Genomic DNA, 17716 nt, shown 5'->3' with positions numbered 1-17716 from the left:
GCGAACGGCCGCCCGCACGGTGGCACAGGAATTAGGCGATCGTGCTTAACTAGTAAACTGTCATCAAGGTTAGTTACTTTGCCGTGAGGAAGGCAGGGGCAGTGTGAGAACACCTCGGGTGCTCTTGAATGCAGGAATGGTATATTTTTGCAAGGAAATTACAGCATTGTTCCATATCCAGTTATATTAAAAATGGAAACGGAAAAGAAAAAAAAGTAGCCGAGGGAAATTTTCAAGTAGCCATTCCGACCGGAACCAACGTAAATTTTCAAGTAGCCGCCAACCACAACTTCAGGAAAAGAAGGCACGAATCATCAGTAACTTTTGTCTTCACCATGGCATCACCCATTACAAAATTCTACATACAGCCGCCTAACGCCGCGCGCCCGCGCCTTGGAAATTTGTCGTGAGATACATGGATGGTATGTATGAACATTTCTGTGCAAGTTACAATCACCTAATCTAGACACACGGCACGGAGAAATTACCTTACGACACAGCAACGTGATGTTCAATGGGGAACCTCCATCCGCAACACTTCGAAGGATCCAATCCATGCTGCATCGTCGGCTCAGTGCCGCTTGATTCATGTAAAGAATACACATGGCCCGATATGCAGTGGAAGGTTAACTGCTAGCTATCAAAATTATCTTAAGACGTGTGCTGCTATGTATCTACTCAATCACAAGGTTGTCAAGAAGAGGACGTTCCAGATGTGCATTACCGCCCAGCAGTCTGCCATTCAGCAAGCCCCTGTGGATCAAAATAACAAATCAATCCAAAATGGCGTAAGGAATTATCAATCTTGCTATAAAGAAATCAAATATTTAACCCATTTCATTTAATGAGTGCGAATGAATCTAGTGCTGCAAAAAACACAACTGGATTTTTTCCCAAATTCTTTGCTCGGCGTGTCAAGAACATCTAACCAAAAATCTTGTTGCTGATGAAATATTAAGAGCTTCACCACCAAGAAGCTTCCAAATGCAATACTGAAGTTCACCACTAATTATTATAAAAAAAAGTTCACCACTAATAGCAGACCGGTAATTTAAACCTCAGTGCTGAAGCAAATGCAAACAGAACATAAGTTCCTTGTGGCAATGTACAGGTTTGCAGATGTAGACAATATTTGGGGGGCAAGGAGGAACATCAAAACCTTACACTCGTCGATTGGAGCTCCGCCATCGCAGTATTGCCATCCTCCTGAAACACCATAACACTTGGAAGATGAGTCCAGATAAAGAAAATATATATTTCTTAACTAAACTAAAAGTATAAATTATCACCTCAAGTAATAAATCTTTTCTGGTTATCAATCCTACAACACGAGAAGGCCTAGGAACAACAAATATATGTCTCAATCCAAGCTGGCGGAAGAGATTGTACACCTGAAATCATTGATACTAACAATTACTACATAATCAAAGTATAATCCAAAAGTAAAGCATGATTTACCTTCGCCAACGACATGTCCTCTGGCACTATGTATGGTGAAGGGTTTAAAAATGGGGCAAGATCCAAATATAACCCTAGTTCATCCTCAGTCAAATGAATATCATCAATTGATTTCCCTTTACTTGATGCTGGTTTAACGAAGTCACTAAAATTATGCCTAAGTAACAGCAAAAACATTCAATTATTTCCAGAGAAAAGTGTATTGAATATGCTATTCTGGCTTATAGATAGGTAAACACAAACCTGTTCAGTACGCCTGGCCCACAAGGGAAAGGACTGTTCTGGAAATCTACTTTAGCTTGTAGAAGTACCAGTAAGTGGCTGCAGCAAGAGGATGAAAAGGTCAGTGTATTTATTACAGAGTATAGCTCTCCTCACTGGCCCCTAGGCTCATCTTGTAGACATACCGACCCATTGACTTAGGTCTTGTTCACAGAATGCAATTGTGAAATCACTAATTCTCTAATGTTTAGCACAATGACATGAATCAACAAAATTCAAGAGCACGCAGCTTGTATCTTACCTACGAAGTATGAGACCTATGACTAGTGATTCGCCATTCTGCCCACGGTCAACAACCTAAACCAAGAATAGAAGATCAAAAACGAATTAGTGAAAACCGAGTGAAAACTTTGTTTTAACAACTGTTGAGGAAACTTACAGGGAAACCATTATGCTTGTTGGTTCGCAAAACAGAGACAATGTCGATTACTCTTGAAACACGAGGTAGGCAGACAACCTGACATAGGTGACAAAAGATTGGATGCATTAGAACTCAGAATAATACTGACACATGGTAATTTCCATGGTCCACTTAGCTCAATGGAGTATAAAGCTTCATAACCTTTTGATTCTTGCAGGCATCCTTTGCATTCATATTTCTCATAACCTGTTTAGGCCTGGAGTCCAGTAAAGGGATGCCCCTTAGTCGGGCTTGCTCCTCATATAGCCCTTCATTAAAGAAGTCACCAACCGCCTATATAAACTGAAATCAGCAGACTAATTCTGTTCAACTAGGAGTCACATATTGTGGAGTTAGTACCTTAGAAACTAGAAGAACAAGCATGATCAGTGGCAAGAGTTTCAAGTTATTTGTAATCTCAACCATGATAACACATAAAGATACAGTCATTCTCATTGAACCACCAAGAAAGGATGCAGCACCAAGCAGCGCATACCTACAACAATATTGATAATGAATAGAGATTGTGTCAAGTTCTCACCAACAAACTCTCAAATGGCATCCCCATTTGAATAAAAGAATAATGACATTAAGGTCTATTCAATGCAAAAAACAATAATGCTAAGAGAGCATAAATTAATATGATTAAATAATGTTCGCCTACACGGCCATTTAGCCCGCTACAGACCATGTAAATGCTACACGGTGGCTAGCCGTGTACGTTTAATCAACCATTTATCCCATTTAATGACTGTTTACCTGTTTAAATGGCTGTTTAGTCCGAATAAAGAGCTAAACGGTAGGTGACTGACTGTTTAGAGTTTACCGTTTAGGCTATAACGTGCATGTGCGGATATAAAGAGATGGCGAGGACTCACGTGCCCTCCTCGATGTTTAGCTTCTTATAATACTTGACAACAAACATTCCAACAAGCCGTCCATATGTAGATCCGATCATTATTCCTGGAACGAACTGACCAGCTGGAACAGCAGTTCCAAAGGTCACGACAGCTAAGGAGTAAAACATGACCTGAGACCCAAAGGGCAGAAGGGGAAATGTAAGCAGATGAAGGAACCCATGAAATAATAATCAGATTTCAGCAAAGCCAACTTGGTTGCTTGATTAACCAAAGGTAGATCTTACAACAGTATCCAATCTCGGTGCAGTAAAAATGGTGACCAACATACTTTATTCTACTGAGAGAATCTGTGTTTTTTCTCCCTCGAACGCACAGGAGTGCTACTGGTACAACTTAAATTTATAATCAGTATTTGAAGATGGATACTTTTAACGCTTCTTCCTAATTAAAGATGTATCAAATCAACAGCTAAGGATAAAATTCTAGCAGAGGAGGATTGTGAGAGTACAGCAAATAACAGCGACAAAATGTAGACTCAATAAATTGATATAAGAAGAAGTTCAGCAAGATGTAGTTCATTCGAGCCCTATAGCATAATCATACCTACAAAAACCTGCACCAAAGAGAGATACAATACAATTTACATATGCAAATGGGGGGGTACCAGGAAGGTGATCAGGCTCTGTGCACTGTATTCATGGAATGTTTTTGCACTGAAAAGATTCCGTATTGCATCATCCTGAATTAAAAAGATGTTGAATAAAGCCAAGGAATATAGAAACAAGAAATTGTTAGATTAAGAAAGTTCTCCAATGATATTTAACCTGAGTATTGAAGAAAATGGTTGCTAGATCATTGTATTCTTTATCTTTTGAACAATAAAACTGCATAATGCAAACAAAAGATTAAGAGAAGAAAACAAATTACAATGTATCTGAAGAGAGCATGCAAGTCAACCAGAAATTCACAAAGTAAATCTCACATTGACGAAATTCCCATCTGTGCCAGGTGGATGAGGGCATTCTATGCCTGAATTAGTTTCTAATTGAGGGCATGGGCTGCATTTCCTTAGTAGCGGCAACACAAAGGAAATTGTCGATGTTACCAAAGATATAAGGCAGGCTTCAAAGATCTGAAAATGTTAATCTGGATATGTCAGAAATAGAACTACAGACTGAAGTCATTTGACTACTAAAGTCCACGTCTTCAGCATACCTGCACGCGTTTCCCTTTTTTGTGAAGATACGTTCGCCGCCATTTAGTTATATACAGGGTGAGTTGATTAAATAATGCCCCTAAAGAGAAACTAGCACATAAGATTCAGGAATATTTGAAAAAGAATGAGACAAACAACAGTACGGTTTATTCGGTCTGGATCTACTGGGACATGATTTTTCAGGATTGGAGTGGTGCATCACTCAATGAGCACTATGTTTCCCATAGAACTTCATCCAGCTCTGGCTAGAGGAGTCTCTAAAAGACGCCAGCTGACACAGAACTGGGTAAGTGGGTATAGTGCAGCCTAAGGGCCAACACAGTGATTTTGTAACAATGAAACTATATTACCCTACACTGGTTAATAGCTAGCACGATGAGAAGACAATCAACTATGCAATGGCGAGGGCCACATTTGAATGACTAACATCCTAGTCAGTACATAAACTATTGCTATGTGCAAAACCTGACATGGTTTCTGTAGAGACACTGGATCAACTTTGCAAACAATTACTCACCAAGAAGTCCACCAATAACACCAATAATTGCCATAGGAAACAGTTCCTGATATGAGTAATCTTCTTGACCTCTTCAAAGAACATGAAAAAAATCAATATCATAAATGCAATTCAAGATTGAAGCAATACCCCAACAAGGTTTGGGATGAGGGGTTTATCTTACCCAGATATGTCCCAGATTATGAAACCTCCAGCTCCAAAATGACCACACTTTCCACTATTGCACCAATTCATTGCCGAACGCACCACAACGGCCACAACAGCAGATGTGAAGAATACTCTCCACATAAGATGACTTCTCCACCTTCAGCAATATTATGGGAACACAATTGATTATATTTGTTGTGCAATGCAGATTACGAATATTACCATAGCAATATCTACAGTCAAAGCTGGAAAACCAATCAAATGTGACTCGCTGATTAAAAGCATCTCAATCCATATTTTCTGTGTCCATTCGAATATGATCGTACCCAAATACAGACCGAATTTCAACTTAGTTGGGTCAAACACAGATAACATTATAGTTTTTTATATAACAAGGCATCAAAGATAACCCATATATAATTTATTTATTTCACTAGAAGAAATATGAATAACACTAAAATGTAAGACTCCGAGCTATTTAGACATACTGCAATGAATATGCATGCAAATGTAACTAACATAGTAGGCAGGAAATTGAAAAGGACAAACCGTAACATAGTGATTACATACCAGGATGTAACTTCCTCCAGGGCAAATAGCACCCCACCAACAGGAGCTCTGAAGGCTGCAGCAACTCCAGCTGCACATCCACATGTCACCTTTTGAAACATTAATAGTTTTGAGAGTTTCAATATTATAACCCATTCACTCTTAAAATATCTCAGAATGCATTCAACATCATATGTAATAATACATCAACATTTTAAAGGTGTTTATTCCCTATTCAATTATTAATTTTTTGTATTTTCTTTTTGTACTTATTGCTTTTAGTAGCAGAAACTGAGGAGCGTGTTAGAGTATGGACATCAGAAGTGTTGAAATAACAAGTTTAAGAAAAACAGAAATTGAATAAAAACTTGTTTGGGAAAAATCTGCTTTATCTTAACAACCTTTTTTTAGGGCATACTTTAACAATTTCAACTTGGCTTGGCTAAATAACTTCAAGTTGTATAACCTAAAAAAATTAAGTTGCCACATTAAAGAAAAACTTGAAACAGCTTCATCAATCGACATTTCAATTCCGGTGAATGTTTATGAATGTTTAAGGTAACTGATCAAGATAAGTTAATAGTACTACAAAACATCCTCTGGTTCCCGTACATGACCTATACAGGAAAATATGACAGCAATAACATGTGGTAGATAAGGATGCACCAGCATGGAAGGGTGACTGTGGTGCTTCCTATCAACCCTCACATTTCAACAGAGAAGAAACAGCTGGACCATTTAACAATTTAAGTATTGAAAGAAGATATGTCTGCTAATTTACAACACTAGGATAAAAAGGGAAGGGTGGACTTGACTCTTGAGTGTCTGAACTCTAAACAATCAAGTCTTGCAATTTAATGGCATGCCAAACAAGATCATTCGCATTGAACCACTCCATAAACACGATCTCATTCAACAGTATTACCACATGGTAAATGTATCACAAAATAAACAGCATCAATCTTCTATACTACCCAAATAGTTCTGGAACCAGACTACACTCGACTTTCTTCTATATTACCAACTTTTTTCAGGTCAACATGATGTTCTAGTAGTTGGAAAGTAAAACTAAATGGCACAAGGAAACCAACAATTCAAGATAATTCTTAGATTAAAGTGGAGAGAATGACAAAAAAGTAGTCATGAGTGACTCTATTTAATAGCTAGTCATGGAGGCATAAGTTAATCAATTGCATGGTCATAAGTAACTTACAAGGTCTCGCCGATCACGATCGCTTTCAAAAATCCGTACCCATCTAGAACTCAAGTGGTATTCCGCAGATCCGCCCTATGCACATGCACATTAGAATTAGTTAACAATATGAAGATTTACATAGCATAACAATAAAATACTGTCAAGTGGAAACGAAGTAGAACAAAAAGACTAATCTGCTGACGTGTATTAATTTGTTGGGTGTTGGCCTTTGTGTACAAATTTTGTCTGACCAGTGAACATTAATTCAAAGTACAGGTGGACCCTATAAGTAGTCAATCAGTTCGTGTTGTAAGCATCGCAGACAAAGGTCTCCAAGAATTTCCTAAATTGCTGCTTGAGAGAAGCTATTTTTTATACTTTTTGACATTGATGGTCTATGTACTCGCCTATGACCCTTTTCCGGACAATAAGATACAAGAACTGCATGTTCTGTTCAACTCTGTTCTGAATAAGCAAGACAATGATAGACATAGCATACATCCACATCTTTAACTTGTGGAGGAAATAGTGTTAAATGGAGATGTTCAGATCACGACCATAAACCTACTTGTCCAAGAAGAGAAGCAATGCAGGCCCCAGTATGAACAAGAGGCCCTTCTTTTCCTAGAGCCAATCCACCTCCAACTGATCCAATGCTCCCGAAGATCTATTACACACAGCAGTATATAGGAATATAATAGTTGGCGATCATCATATTAGCTGAAGAAAGCAAATGTGAATTCACCTTCCCAACTAATGTTCTGAAAAGGAGGATTCCATGTGTATCCACTCCTGCATAAAGGCTTTAAACTGCATAACCAAATTCTGAGAGTACCAGTACCAGAACTTTCAGTAATTAAAACCTTACCATTTAAATAACCTTTGATCTCTGGAATACCAGATCCAGCAGCTGCTGGAGCAAAGTTTGTGACTATGTATACAGAAGAGAAGACTAGGGCTAAATTGAAAATGGTGTAGACAAAGAATCCCACAAAATATGAATGCTTTATTATAGCAAACGTTGCAGTATATTTCCATCCAGAGAAGTTCTCAACAGCCAAATTTATGAATATAGCAGCTAATCCAGTACCTACAAACCAGAAAATGATATCAAATGCAAGAAGAATCAACTATTGGAAACAGCTGGGAACAGTGCAAGTAAAACTTGCTGTATCAAATATATATCACTAACAGACATATGATCTTTTTTGCTTCTCTATTTCCAAATCAAATAAATCATGAGGCATAGTTTCCAATTAGCTGAATCATAAGACATATGTTACGCTTATACCATCACAAAGGGTTTCCTTTTTGCAATATGGTGCGGAAATCATCAAAGAACCTTGCAAGACAAATCTTTATGTTCAGCTACAATTTATGAGTTCACGATGTTTGTTTGTACAACAACTGGGCAAGATGCTGTCCACCCTAATACACCATGTTTTTTCAATCATTTTTCTAGATATTAACATTAATATAATATACTACTATAGTCTATAGGAACATTTTAACAACATTAAGCGTAAGCGTAATACTTCTTCGTGTACAGATGGAAGGTGAGGTAAACTGGATCAGATGCGCAGAATGCAATGGTTATCCTAATAAGATATGACTTGTGGTCAAATTTATTTTTTCGTTAAATCGAGGATAAAAAATTCAGTTGTGATAAAGATAAAGGGAATTTGTAGTTTATGGTAGATAACAACTACTAAAAGCTATTCTGGGATCCACTTTCAAGAGAATAACAGTACAACACTTGGTTACAGTGCCGTATATGATGCATACCAAAAAATATCCAGTTTCATTAAACAGAAACAGTGCACCTTAGCAGCAATCATCCTGCTACGACGTTGATCCATATGTTGCAGTTCATGATGAGTTTCAAGTTTTTTCTGAAAAGATAATTATTGGTACTCAACTAGTCACCCCCACCTTCTAGCAATTATACATCCTAAACTACGAGGATATCTGAACCTTGTATGCAGAAAATTTTATATGGTTTTTCCATATTCTGGAGTTTTCCACTCAAAAATACTGGAGTAGTGTATGTTTTTGGTCCCGCATTTTAATTTGGCTGACATACGGGCAATAATATTTGGAACACAAGAGGAAACCAAATCTGAAATGACCAGACTCGTTCGAATTAAACTTTGGGTAATTAGGCTCACAGATTCAGTGGGATATTAACAGATTCCCAGTGATAAATAAGTTTAGTCAGGGCAGCTAGAGAGAGGCTCAAGGAAAACCAGATTCAATAAAAACATGTCAGACTAAATAATGTACAAGCTACTTGCACACCACTGAAATCTCCATTACTACACAGAGCTCTTAGAATTGGACAAACCGCTAATCACTACAAAACAAAGCATGGGATAGAGAGTGCTAACCGACGCCGATCAGCAGAGAGAATAGCCACTTGAGCATGACGTAGTAGGGCACCCAGAACTTGCTCCGCTGCGCCTGCACCCCACACCCAGCGACACAAACGACTGAGCTGGCCGCACACGCTCGGGGGGCAAAAAAGCGGCAGATGGGGGGCGGGGCGCGGCGCGTACCTGCTCCTCCCGGTACGCGTAGTTCTCGATGACCTCGTAGTCCAGGCTCTCGACGGCCGCGGCGGAGAAGAGCTCGTCGCCCGCCGCCGCGGCGGAGGTGGAGGGCCCCGCCCCCTCGGCGTCCGCGGTGGGGAGGCGCGTCCACGCGAGCCGCGCCATCCCGATGCCGTCGGGGACGCCGTCGTCGCCGCCGGAGAGCATCGGGATCGGGCCGGGGGCGCGCCGGATCCCGCCCGGAACGCGCGATTCCAACGGCTCGATCGCGGGGTAGGGGGAGAACCCGGAGAAGGGGTGGCTGCTGCGTGCTGGCCGGGAAAGCTTAGGAGCCAAGAGTTCGTCGAGTCGCTCGAGTCGGTCAGGTCCCAGCGGCGTGGTTAGTTTGTGTGGTGGCGTACGTGGTTCGGTGCGCGCGTGCGCGTGCGTCCGTGGCGGTCGGTCGTCGCTGCAGCGGACAGGGGCGTGGCGTTTGGGATCTGGGCCGGAGCACGCCGCAGGGCTGTTTACTGCAAATGTTAAGAGTCGTTCGGGTTACTATCAAATAATCGTATAAGATCTAATAATTATTTTTTTCTAAAACAAAATATTTTTATTTCTGAATAAATTTTATATATTGCTAAAATAATTTAAAAAATATTTCAAAACAAAATAAATTTGTTCTAAAATAAATTAAATTATGAGTCATTTTATTAGATCAATTTAAACTCAACAATATATAAAATCTGGAGTGAATGACAAATCTGCTCAGTCACGCGTGTGACCCCAAACAGCCCCCGTTTACTCCGCCACGGGGGATCGACGGCGCAGTACCGCGGCGGAGGAGATGCCCGGAGCACGTGGTCGCGGTCGGACTTTGACTTGGGAGCGGTGGCTGCGAATGACACTGTGATGCTCCACGGGCCCATAGTCCAGTTAAACTACTCCGGTGTCCACGCAAGGCGATGCTGAGACTTGAGAGCGGGCTTTTTCTGCGGCGTGTCTATTCATCGCTCGTGTTACTGCGTGACGATTCGTCGCAGAAGCATCGTGCGCACACAAATTCGGCCCTTTTCACTTCATGAGGCCCTTTTAGCAGGCGGCCCATATTAATCTACCAATTCGGCTTTCCTACAGATCAGCCTTTTTTCTATTCCGCCCGTGTGGCCGTGTCTACCTTTCAAAGTCTCTGTTACTCGTTAGTGTTGTTGCTGTCTCTGTGTTCATTTCATCGTTTCGTTTCTTTCATCCGTTCCTTTCCTTCCCCTGCTTGTCATTACTGTTTTTTTTGTTCCTTCATGTGCTTTGCTTTGCGTCGACAGCAAAGCAAGATGTATATATATATGCTTTTCTTTTCTTTTCTTCTTCAACAACTATATACTTCTACCAACATTTACATTCAAGTTTCTTGTCATGTTTTGATTTTGAAATGAGCACATCTGCGTATATGTACTGAATAACGATGATGAGCAAACCATACCATGCATCACTCTTTGCCTCTTGAACAATTTAGCCGGAACTTTTGAAAAAGTTTCATAAAACATTTTAAATTGTTCCAAACATATGAAATATTCCAAAAATAACATGTCAGAAACATTTTAAATTGTTTCTTTGTTCCAAAATATTATCCATTATTTTTAGGAATCAAAAAAATGTTCCAAAACATTTGTCAGAAACATTTAAAATTGTTCCATTCTTCCAAAACAAATTTGATTTTTTTTTGTTCAGAACATTTAAAAATGTTCCAATGTTCCACAACTCCAAATGTTCGACAATTATTTGGTCGGAACATTTAAAAATGTTCCAATGTTCCACAACTCCAAATGTTCGACAATTATTGGGTCGGAACATTTAAAAATGTTCCAATGTTCCACAACTCCAAATGTTTGACAATTCTTTGGTCGAAAAAATTAAAAATGTTCCAATGTTCCACAACTCAAAATGTTCGACAATTATTGGGTCGGAACATTTAAAAATGTTCCAATGTTCCACAACTCCAAATGTTTGACGATTCTTTGGTCGAAAAATTTAAAAATGTTCCCATGTTCCACAACTCCAAATGAAAAAAAATTCTTATGTGTAAGGAACATTTGGCAATAGTTTTCAAAAAAAATTGTAAATTCTAATTTTCAGAACATTTTCAAAAATGGAGGAAACAATCATAAATGTTTCTGGGCGGAACATTCAAAAATTCTTTTCAAACATAGTTGGGCGGAACAAATAGTAATGTTTCAAACATACAAAAAAGAATATACATTTCTTTTGAGGGATAAAAAATAATATACATAAAACTATGCTCTTATGCAACAGCAACGTACGCAAAAATGGGCCTTCATTAGGGCCCAGTACTTTTTCCGCAATTAGTGTTTAACATTTTTAAAAAACTTAAGCAAATGGGCCGCGCTTCCAGCTTCCGCGTTGGCTTCCGTGCGCGCTGCGCCCTCCCGCGGTCCCGCCCGCCGATGCTTTCTGCGATGTCGTCGCGTGAAGTCGCTTAAAGCGACAAATAGACGCCCCCCTTTTTCTGCACCGGAGAACCTCATTTTTTTTTTTTGGAAAGGAAAGAGCCTCATACGTGACGGACACTTTTGCAAGAATAAATGGTGACGTCTTTGTCTTGGGAGGAAATTTGTTCGTGGCGCTCGTCATTCATATCCGCCAATGAGCTGGCTCATGAGCCTAACCAGTGAGTTGAGCTAGTAGTATCGTTACCTTAACAGCTTTGCAAAAAAAAAAATAGTGATGTCTTGTCTTGGATGGAAAATTTCATTCACGGCGCTCGTCGTTCACATGTGCCTAGTGTCATGAGGCTAACGGGTAAAGCTGAGCAGAGCTAGTCCTTTTCTCGTTTCGTCTTAGCTAGTAGAGCGCCGGTTCCAATATATTTATGATCTTACATACATCACATCAAACTAATTTTAAATTTAATCGTAATTCATGTTCAAATAGTTATACTTGTACTGGTGGTCGTTAGAATTGTCCATACATGCCTTCCCAAGGTTTTATGATACCTTGAAATTGGGAAGATTCAAAACCGACATCAAACTAGCAAAACCAACATGCATGCGCGTAGTGGTACGAGCGAGGGGCGCATCAGACTGATGTGCGTGTTTTCTCCTTGTATCATTAAGGTGTGAATTCTAGTTCAAAATTTTTAGTTTGGCAATAGTAGCTTAAAAGGCATCTACCTTTCTTTTGACTGGGCGTACATTAATTTTCTTGTAGGGGATACAAATAGTCTCAAGTCTTCGATCTAGAAGAAGTTTTCTCATTATTTTTTATCAATTATCATTTCAGCGGTAATCAACGTGTCCATCAACAATGCATAGACATAGGATGTGTCATATGTATTTTTTGGAGTGAGTATACGGATCATTTGTGAACTATGATTATTTGATCTAAAAAAAAGAGAAAAGGTTGTATTGCTGCACTCATATTTGTCTTCCCTTCACCGGGAAGGCACGAGCTGCTCGGGAGAGTCTTGTTGAAACTATAGACCTCATCGCAACGCGTAGCTCCTTCCTGCCACAAAATGTCGCTCTCACGTCATGCGTCATCGACAAGCACCCAAATTCCCAAACATGCGAAAACAGAGACACAACTCGGCGCTACCCAACAAGGTCAATCCACGAATCAGCAGTTCACATCTTCACGAGCTCCCTCCAATCCCAACTTGCAATCAACCGATTCCCCCCTTCTCCTTCCTTGGCCTCCCCTTCCACGCTACGCCTGAGCGAAGCCCCACATCACCGAGTCCACTCCACCACCCCGCCCCGCGCGCAATCCCGCGCTCACCCACCGCCCCCGCTCCCCATGACGAAGGCCACGCCGCGCCCCGCGGGGGAGCGGGATCCCCTGCTCCCCTCCCCCGCCTCCGCCTCCCCGCCGCCCTACCTCGACCACCACCCCGCCGACTCCTACGCGGTGGTCCTCGTCCCCGTGCGCCTCCGCCGCCGCCTGCGCCGCGGGGACCGCTGCCTCGCCCCCTGCCTCGCCGCCCTCTTCCTCCTCGCGCTCGCGGGCTTCCTCCTCTGGCCCGCCGACCCGGACGTCTCCCTCGCCCGCCTCCGCCTCGCGCACGTCTCCGTCACGGCGCGCCCCGCCGTCGCCGTCACCATCTCCGCCGCGCTCAAGGTCCGCGTCCGCAACCCGGACCTCTTCGCGCTCGACTACTCCCGCCTCGACGTCGACATCGGCTACCGCGGCAAGCAGCTCGGGCGGGTCACCTCCGGCGGCGGGCGCGTCCGGGCGCGCGCCGTGTCGTACGTCGACGCCGACCTGCAGCTCGACGGGATACGCGTCGTCGAGGACGCGATCTACCTGCTCGAGGACCTCGCGCGGGGGTCCGTGCCCTTCGACGCCGTCGTCGAGGTCGACGGCCACCTCCACTTGTTCTTCCTCAGCGTCCCTGTCAAGGTGCGCGCCGCTGGAACCTTAAGTGCTGATTGCTTTGGTTATATAATTTGTAGATCCCGTTAACTGGATTAAAACCTGAATCAGTATTGAGGTTTGGAACCATCCTCTCTTTTGGTAACGTGAAAGCCCCATGTATCTATATAATATAGATTTTGTGGGATATTAACATCTGGTGAAGCAAGTGGGAATTTTAGTCGCCAATAAGATCTTAGCATGACCCATAGAGTTTATCTGACATAATTAAGATCCATATAATTGCTAATGCATTTTAAACAAAAAAAACAATTGAGGACAGTGCAGCAAAAAATATTGCGACAAAATAAGGTTTATATACCTTTCATCGGGGAAGCATAGTATAGCCAGGCCATCATATTCAGAAACATCTGGTTTGGGATCATGGTGTATTGTTATCAGGGTGCATGTTCTAATTATGCAGGTCATGATTCACTAAACATTATAAAGAACAAATGAGATATGTCATGGCTACTTGATAATGATCTTGCATTGATCCATCATCGTTCTTGGGCATGTTCAGCAACTTATGGCTGTAAGAATGCCTGGTCATCAAACATATCATTTTTTATTTTTGTTCTGATTTGATGATTTTGAAGCAAATGTGTGACCCTAGTATTATGAGGCTTCTGTTTCCAGATTTTCTGCCTCATGTTTATCTTTGGCTGAAGTGACTGATTCCAGTCATAATTGCAATCAATAAGGGACACCTAATAAGAGGAAGAGTAATAAATGATCTAGCATGTGAGAAAAAGAATAAATGCCCATGGCTTGCGTGTCTAACTGTTACCACTTTTCACATGAAAATTAATGATATGTACAGCTCGAGTAGTTTTCGTAGTTGAATGCCCCTTCCTGGTATCCACTTTTGTATTAATCTTGATCTGGAATTACTGTGAATTTGTATGCTATATTTCTTTATTTTTTTGTTTTTCATGCCCAAAATGAAGGCTTTTGCTCAAGGGAAAAGTCACTTTTAATCAACATATTGGAAGGGATATTGTTACATTTAACAGATAAAACAGTGTCGTGTTCTTTTTCCTAATCCTGGTGCATGTAGAACAATCTGAAGTTCTTAAATCAAGAATGATTAAATGGATATGATAATTGGAAGGGAGTTTGGAGAGTATATGTTTCTGGGGGGAATGAGCAAATAGCAAAACATTTCAATGAGATCTATTGTAAACATGCTTAGACAATCCTACAGGCCTTTCTGGCATGAAGTTTCCACTGCAAAACCTTGATGGGGCAATTCGCCCCCTGCCCCTGCCCCCTTATCAATTAAAGATTCCACAAACAATGCTCAACTTGTTGAGTTCTCTGTAGGAAGTAGGAACTCAGGGACACTTGTCCCTAGATAAGTCTGTCGCACCTACAAAAGCTAACTATTTCCTGGCAAGGATAAGGTTCTAGTTTGGCTCATATAGCCTTGCTAGTTTCTTTCTTCTTACCAAGTGTTTTATTCTCACATTCTTTGGTTATAAAGCTGAAGATGAAGAAGCTTAAATGTGGCATCTATTCAGCACATAGCCAGTTGCCGTCCGCATATGCTTCTGCTCCGTGGTCCATTAAGATATGTTTGCTGCTTGCATTGTGAAGAATATTTTATTTATTGATGAGGTTTGTACTAGAGTAAAATAACTGGACTTCTTAGATTAGATAAGCATAGAGTAATTACAGCATGTCGTGGTCTACTCATAAAACAGCATCTCCTCCCTTTTCCTTATCCAAAAAGTGTCTTTGAGGATTGGACAGTCGAAAGACATGATCATATTTGATTCTGTGCAATGGTTAGTTTTGGTTGCCCATTTGGTTTGTTCTGTTTGCCCATTAGAGACTTATGATCACTGTAAGGTTTTGCAGACATGGTTCTGCAATTTAACTTATGGAAAACAATTGCAATTATCCCAGACATTTTATGGTGGAACTAGTTTTCATGCTATCATTTTTGTCTCAAATGTTTAGAGCAATACTGTTTGTATTTGAATAATTTTATGCTTTAGAATAGAGGGATTATTGACATAGAGCTGTGGTGATAAAAAATGTAAGACTACCACAGAATATTCTTGTTTCAACTTTTGGTATGAGGGGAAGGGATTTTCAGAGAAGATATATAGTGGTTATATGTTGCATTTCCAGATTGGGTTGATACTTGATTTAAGCTTATCGAGATATTCCTGTATGTTCTGTTAAAATTTCTTGTAACCTAACTTTCGTTGTTTCTACAATATCTGTGAATTAGTTCCACCCGTGACTGTAGCGCTCAACGAGCTAGAGCCAGGTGTTCTGGACTCAGAATGCAGCGTCGCTTTTTTATGATATGTACTCAACCATCCAATCCTGAATCCTCTGTATTAAAAGATTGTCCAGGAGTGCACACTGATTCTCTGCTTGCAGTTTGTGATCCACTTGTACTGATTCTGAACCCTTTCGTGATTGTTCTTGGCTTCTTGCAGGGAAGAATATCATGCGTGGTGCATGTTAATCCACACAACCAAACCATATTACATCAGGACTGCTATCCTGAGGTAAAGAACTGCAAAGCTTATTTACCCTCAGAAAGTTGACTCTGAGCCTTTCAGAAGCTGACCCTTTTTTTCTCTCTCAGTATCAGTGAATTTGCTAATGGCGTGGAAACTATCCTATCTGGCGAATGGATGATTTCTAAGCTTCGCTTGAACCTGTGGTTTAAAAAATCCATCGGCTATGGGTGTACGTATACGTGCAAGAAACAACAAAACTATAGTGGGTGATGTGCCTGTTGTAAAGTCGTTAGCATGGCATGTTAGTTCCAAAATTTGTTTACAAAGAAGAAAATGTCGTTTTACATAGGTATTATGGGTGCTCTTTGGTTTTATGGGAACATTGACCACATGGATTCTGAGTTTCTGACACGAGCGTTCAGTTTTCGGCCGTTTGCCTGGGCTACTAATCCATCCTATCAGTACAAAAATATTACAAAGAGGGTTAATCCTGATCTTCTAATCTCGTGTACATACTAGGTAGCGGCTAGATGTCCAGCTGTTTTAACTACACAGATGCTAGTATTACTATACTGCTACTGCAGTAACACAAATACACAATGCACAGAGCACTATTTGGCCTCACTCGTCTTTGACGACCCCGGCGCCGGCGGTGGCGGCAGCCCGCTGTCGAGGCAGCTCCGGCACCGCCTCTCGACCCATCCCTCGACGTCGCGGTCGTCCCCGCTGGGCACGACGTACCGCCCGCCGCACACCCGCGCGAGGACGCCCGCCAGCACCGCGGCGAGCACGATCGCCGCCACGATCACCACCAGCGTCTCGACCGACCTCACCGTGGCCGCCTCGGACCGCGCCGCAGCCCCCTGCTGCTGCGGGTGAGGGGCTCGCTGCGCGTACGACGCCACGCTGGCGGCGCCCTCCTGCAGCGACCTCCTCACGGTGGCAAGCGCCCACGGCACGGCCGCCGCCATCTCCAGCACGCACCCCGCCGGCCGTCCGCGCGCGGCTGGCTTTCTCTCGCGAGAGTGACCGTGACACTTGCTAAGTTGATGTGGTTGCGTCGCTTATAAAGAGAGCGGGAAGGCCCATGCACGCGCCGGACAAAAGAAGGGTCAAGATGAGTCGGGATGGGGCGCAAGCCCTTGTGCGGGCGTCAGTGTGCTCGAGCGTCACACTTGCTGGTGCCCGCTGCTGCCGCTGCGAGCTGCTAGGCGTAGGCGACCGTTGCCTCGGCGCCATGATTTTCGAAACGACGTGGCGTCCCTTTCGTTCCCCTCGCCTGGGAAACCGCTCGCCTTCGCGTCCGCGTCCGCGTCGGAGTTTGAAAGCGGCGAGGAGGGAGAGGCCGACTGTTGGTTCGGGTAAAAGGGCTAAAGGCTGCGACGTCCGTCAGGAAGGCGCAGTTCTTTTCTTGAGCTGCAGAGCGCTGAGCGCCGGCCAGCGGTCAGCGGCACGGACGCGGGCGGGCAGGCGCGCCGTCTCGGCGCTGTGCGCGCGGGGGCCGCGGGCCGCGGCCCAGCGGCTGTGACCGGTCGGGCTCAGAGCGTGTACTGTACGTGACAGGGGGTGACACCGGGCGGTCACCTCGTCGCCCCGGTGTCGTGTTGCGGTTGCGCGGCGCGGAGCGGTGGGCTCGGTTGCTGCCGATGCCTG

At 42.6% G+C, this 17716-nt stretch overlaps 3 protein-coding genes across 5 annotated transcripts; 1 reads left to right on the top strand and 2 right to left on the bottom strand.

Annotated features, from left to right (window-relative positions):
• Positions 1 to 239: 239 nt before the first annotated feature.
• Positions 240 to 9521, bottom strand: LOC120650103 (chloride channel protein CLC-d). Of its 2 annotated transcripts, none has more exons than XM_039927123.1 (23): positions 9180 to 9521; positions 9012 to 9084; positions 7493 to 7714; positions 7370 to 7416; positions 7193 to 7291; positions 6643 to 6717; positions 5451 to 5539; positions 4897 to 5037; positions 4734 to 4804; positions 4216 to 4295; positions 3983 to 4132; positions 3825 to 3884; positions 3665 to 3739; positions 3019 to 3170; positions 2501 to 2636; positions 2303 to 2434; positions 2120 to 2197; positions 1982 to 2037; positions 1702 to 1779; positions 1459 to 1615; positions 1290 to 1391; positions 1160 to 1206; positions 240 to 753 (listed from the first exon to the last, which is right to left on the bottom strand). In XM_039927123.1, the coding sequence occupies exons 1-23, from the start codon at positions 9378 to 9380 to the stop codon at positions 675 to 677; spliced, it is 2400 nt and encodes a 799-aa protein (XP_039783057.1). In that variant the 5' UTR covers positions 9381 to 9521; the 3' UTR covers positions 240 to 674. The 2 variants fall into 2 exon arrangements, with proteins under 2 accessions (XP_039783057.1, XP_039783058.1); XM_039927124.1 differs by having other exon boundaries at positions 291 to 753; positions 1165 to 1206.
• A 3255-nt stretch (positions 9522 to 12776) lies between these two features.
• On the top strand, positions 12777 to 16474 carry LOC120650105. Of its 2 annotated transcripts, none has more exons than XM_039927127.1 (3): positions 12777 to 13568; positions 16037 to 16108; positions 16195 to 16415. In XM_039927127.1, the coding sequence occupies exons 1-3, from the start codon at positions 12966 to 12968 to the stop codon at positions 16195 to 16197; spliced, it is 678 nt and encodes a 225-aa protein (XP_039783061.1). In that variant the 5' UTR covers positions 12777 to 12965; the 3' UTR covers positions 16198 to 16415. The 2 variants fall into 2 exon arrangements, with proteins under 2 accessions (XP_039783061.1, XP_039783060.1); XM_039927126.1 differs by having other exon boundaries at positions 12783 to 13568; positions 16189 to 16474.
• Positions 16475 to 16480: 6 nt separating this feature from the next.
• On the bottom strand, positions 16481 to 17124 carry LOC120650106. Its single transcript, XM_039927128.1, has one exon. It carries the CDS (start codon positions 17032 to 17034, stop codon positions 16675 to 16677), a length of 360 nt encoding a protein of 119 aa, XP_039783062.1. The 5' UTR covers positions 17035 to 17124; the 3' UTR covers positions 16481 to 16674.
• Positions 17125 to 17716: the final 592 nt, after the last annotated feature.

The sequence above is a fragment of the Panicum virgatum genome, chromosome 9K (assembly GCF_016808335.1).
Source record: "Panicum virgatum strain AP13 chromosome 9K, P.virgatum_v5, whole genome shotgun sequence".
In the NCBI taxonomy this organism is placed as follows: Eukaryota; Viridiplantae; Streptophyta; class Magnoliopsida; order Poales; family Poaceae; genus Panicum; species Panicum virgatum.
The sequence above is the reverse complement of the archived record's forward strand: the minus strand, read 5'-3'. Positions and strand labels throughout refer to the sequence as shown.

Coding starts and splice junctions, on each gene's coding strand:
- LOC120650103 (XM_039927123.1), bottom strand. CDS start 9,380: ATGCTCTCCGGCGGCGACGACGGCGTCCCCGACGGCATCGGGATGGCG. Junction 4,805..4,896: donor ATAATCTGGGACATATCTGG/GTAAGATAAACC, acceptor TGTTCTTTGAAG/AGGTCAAGAAGATTACTCAT. Junction 1,616..1,701: donor GGGCCAGGCGTACTGAACAG/GTTTGTGTTTAC, acceptor GCTGTTACTTAG/GCATAATTTTAGTGACTTCG.
- LOC120650105 (XM_039927126.1), top strand. CDS start 12,966: ATGACGAAGGCCACGCCGCGCCCCGCGGGGGAGCGGGATCCCCTGCTC. Junction 13,569..16,036: donor TCCTCAGCGTCCCTGTCAAG/GTGCGCGCCGCT, acceptor GGCTTCTTGCAG/GGAAGAATATCATGCGTGGT.
- LOC120650106 (XM_039927128.1), bottom strand. CDS start 17,034: ATGGCGGCGGCCGTGCCGTGGGCGCTTGCCACCGTGAGGAGGTCGCTG.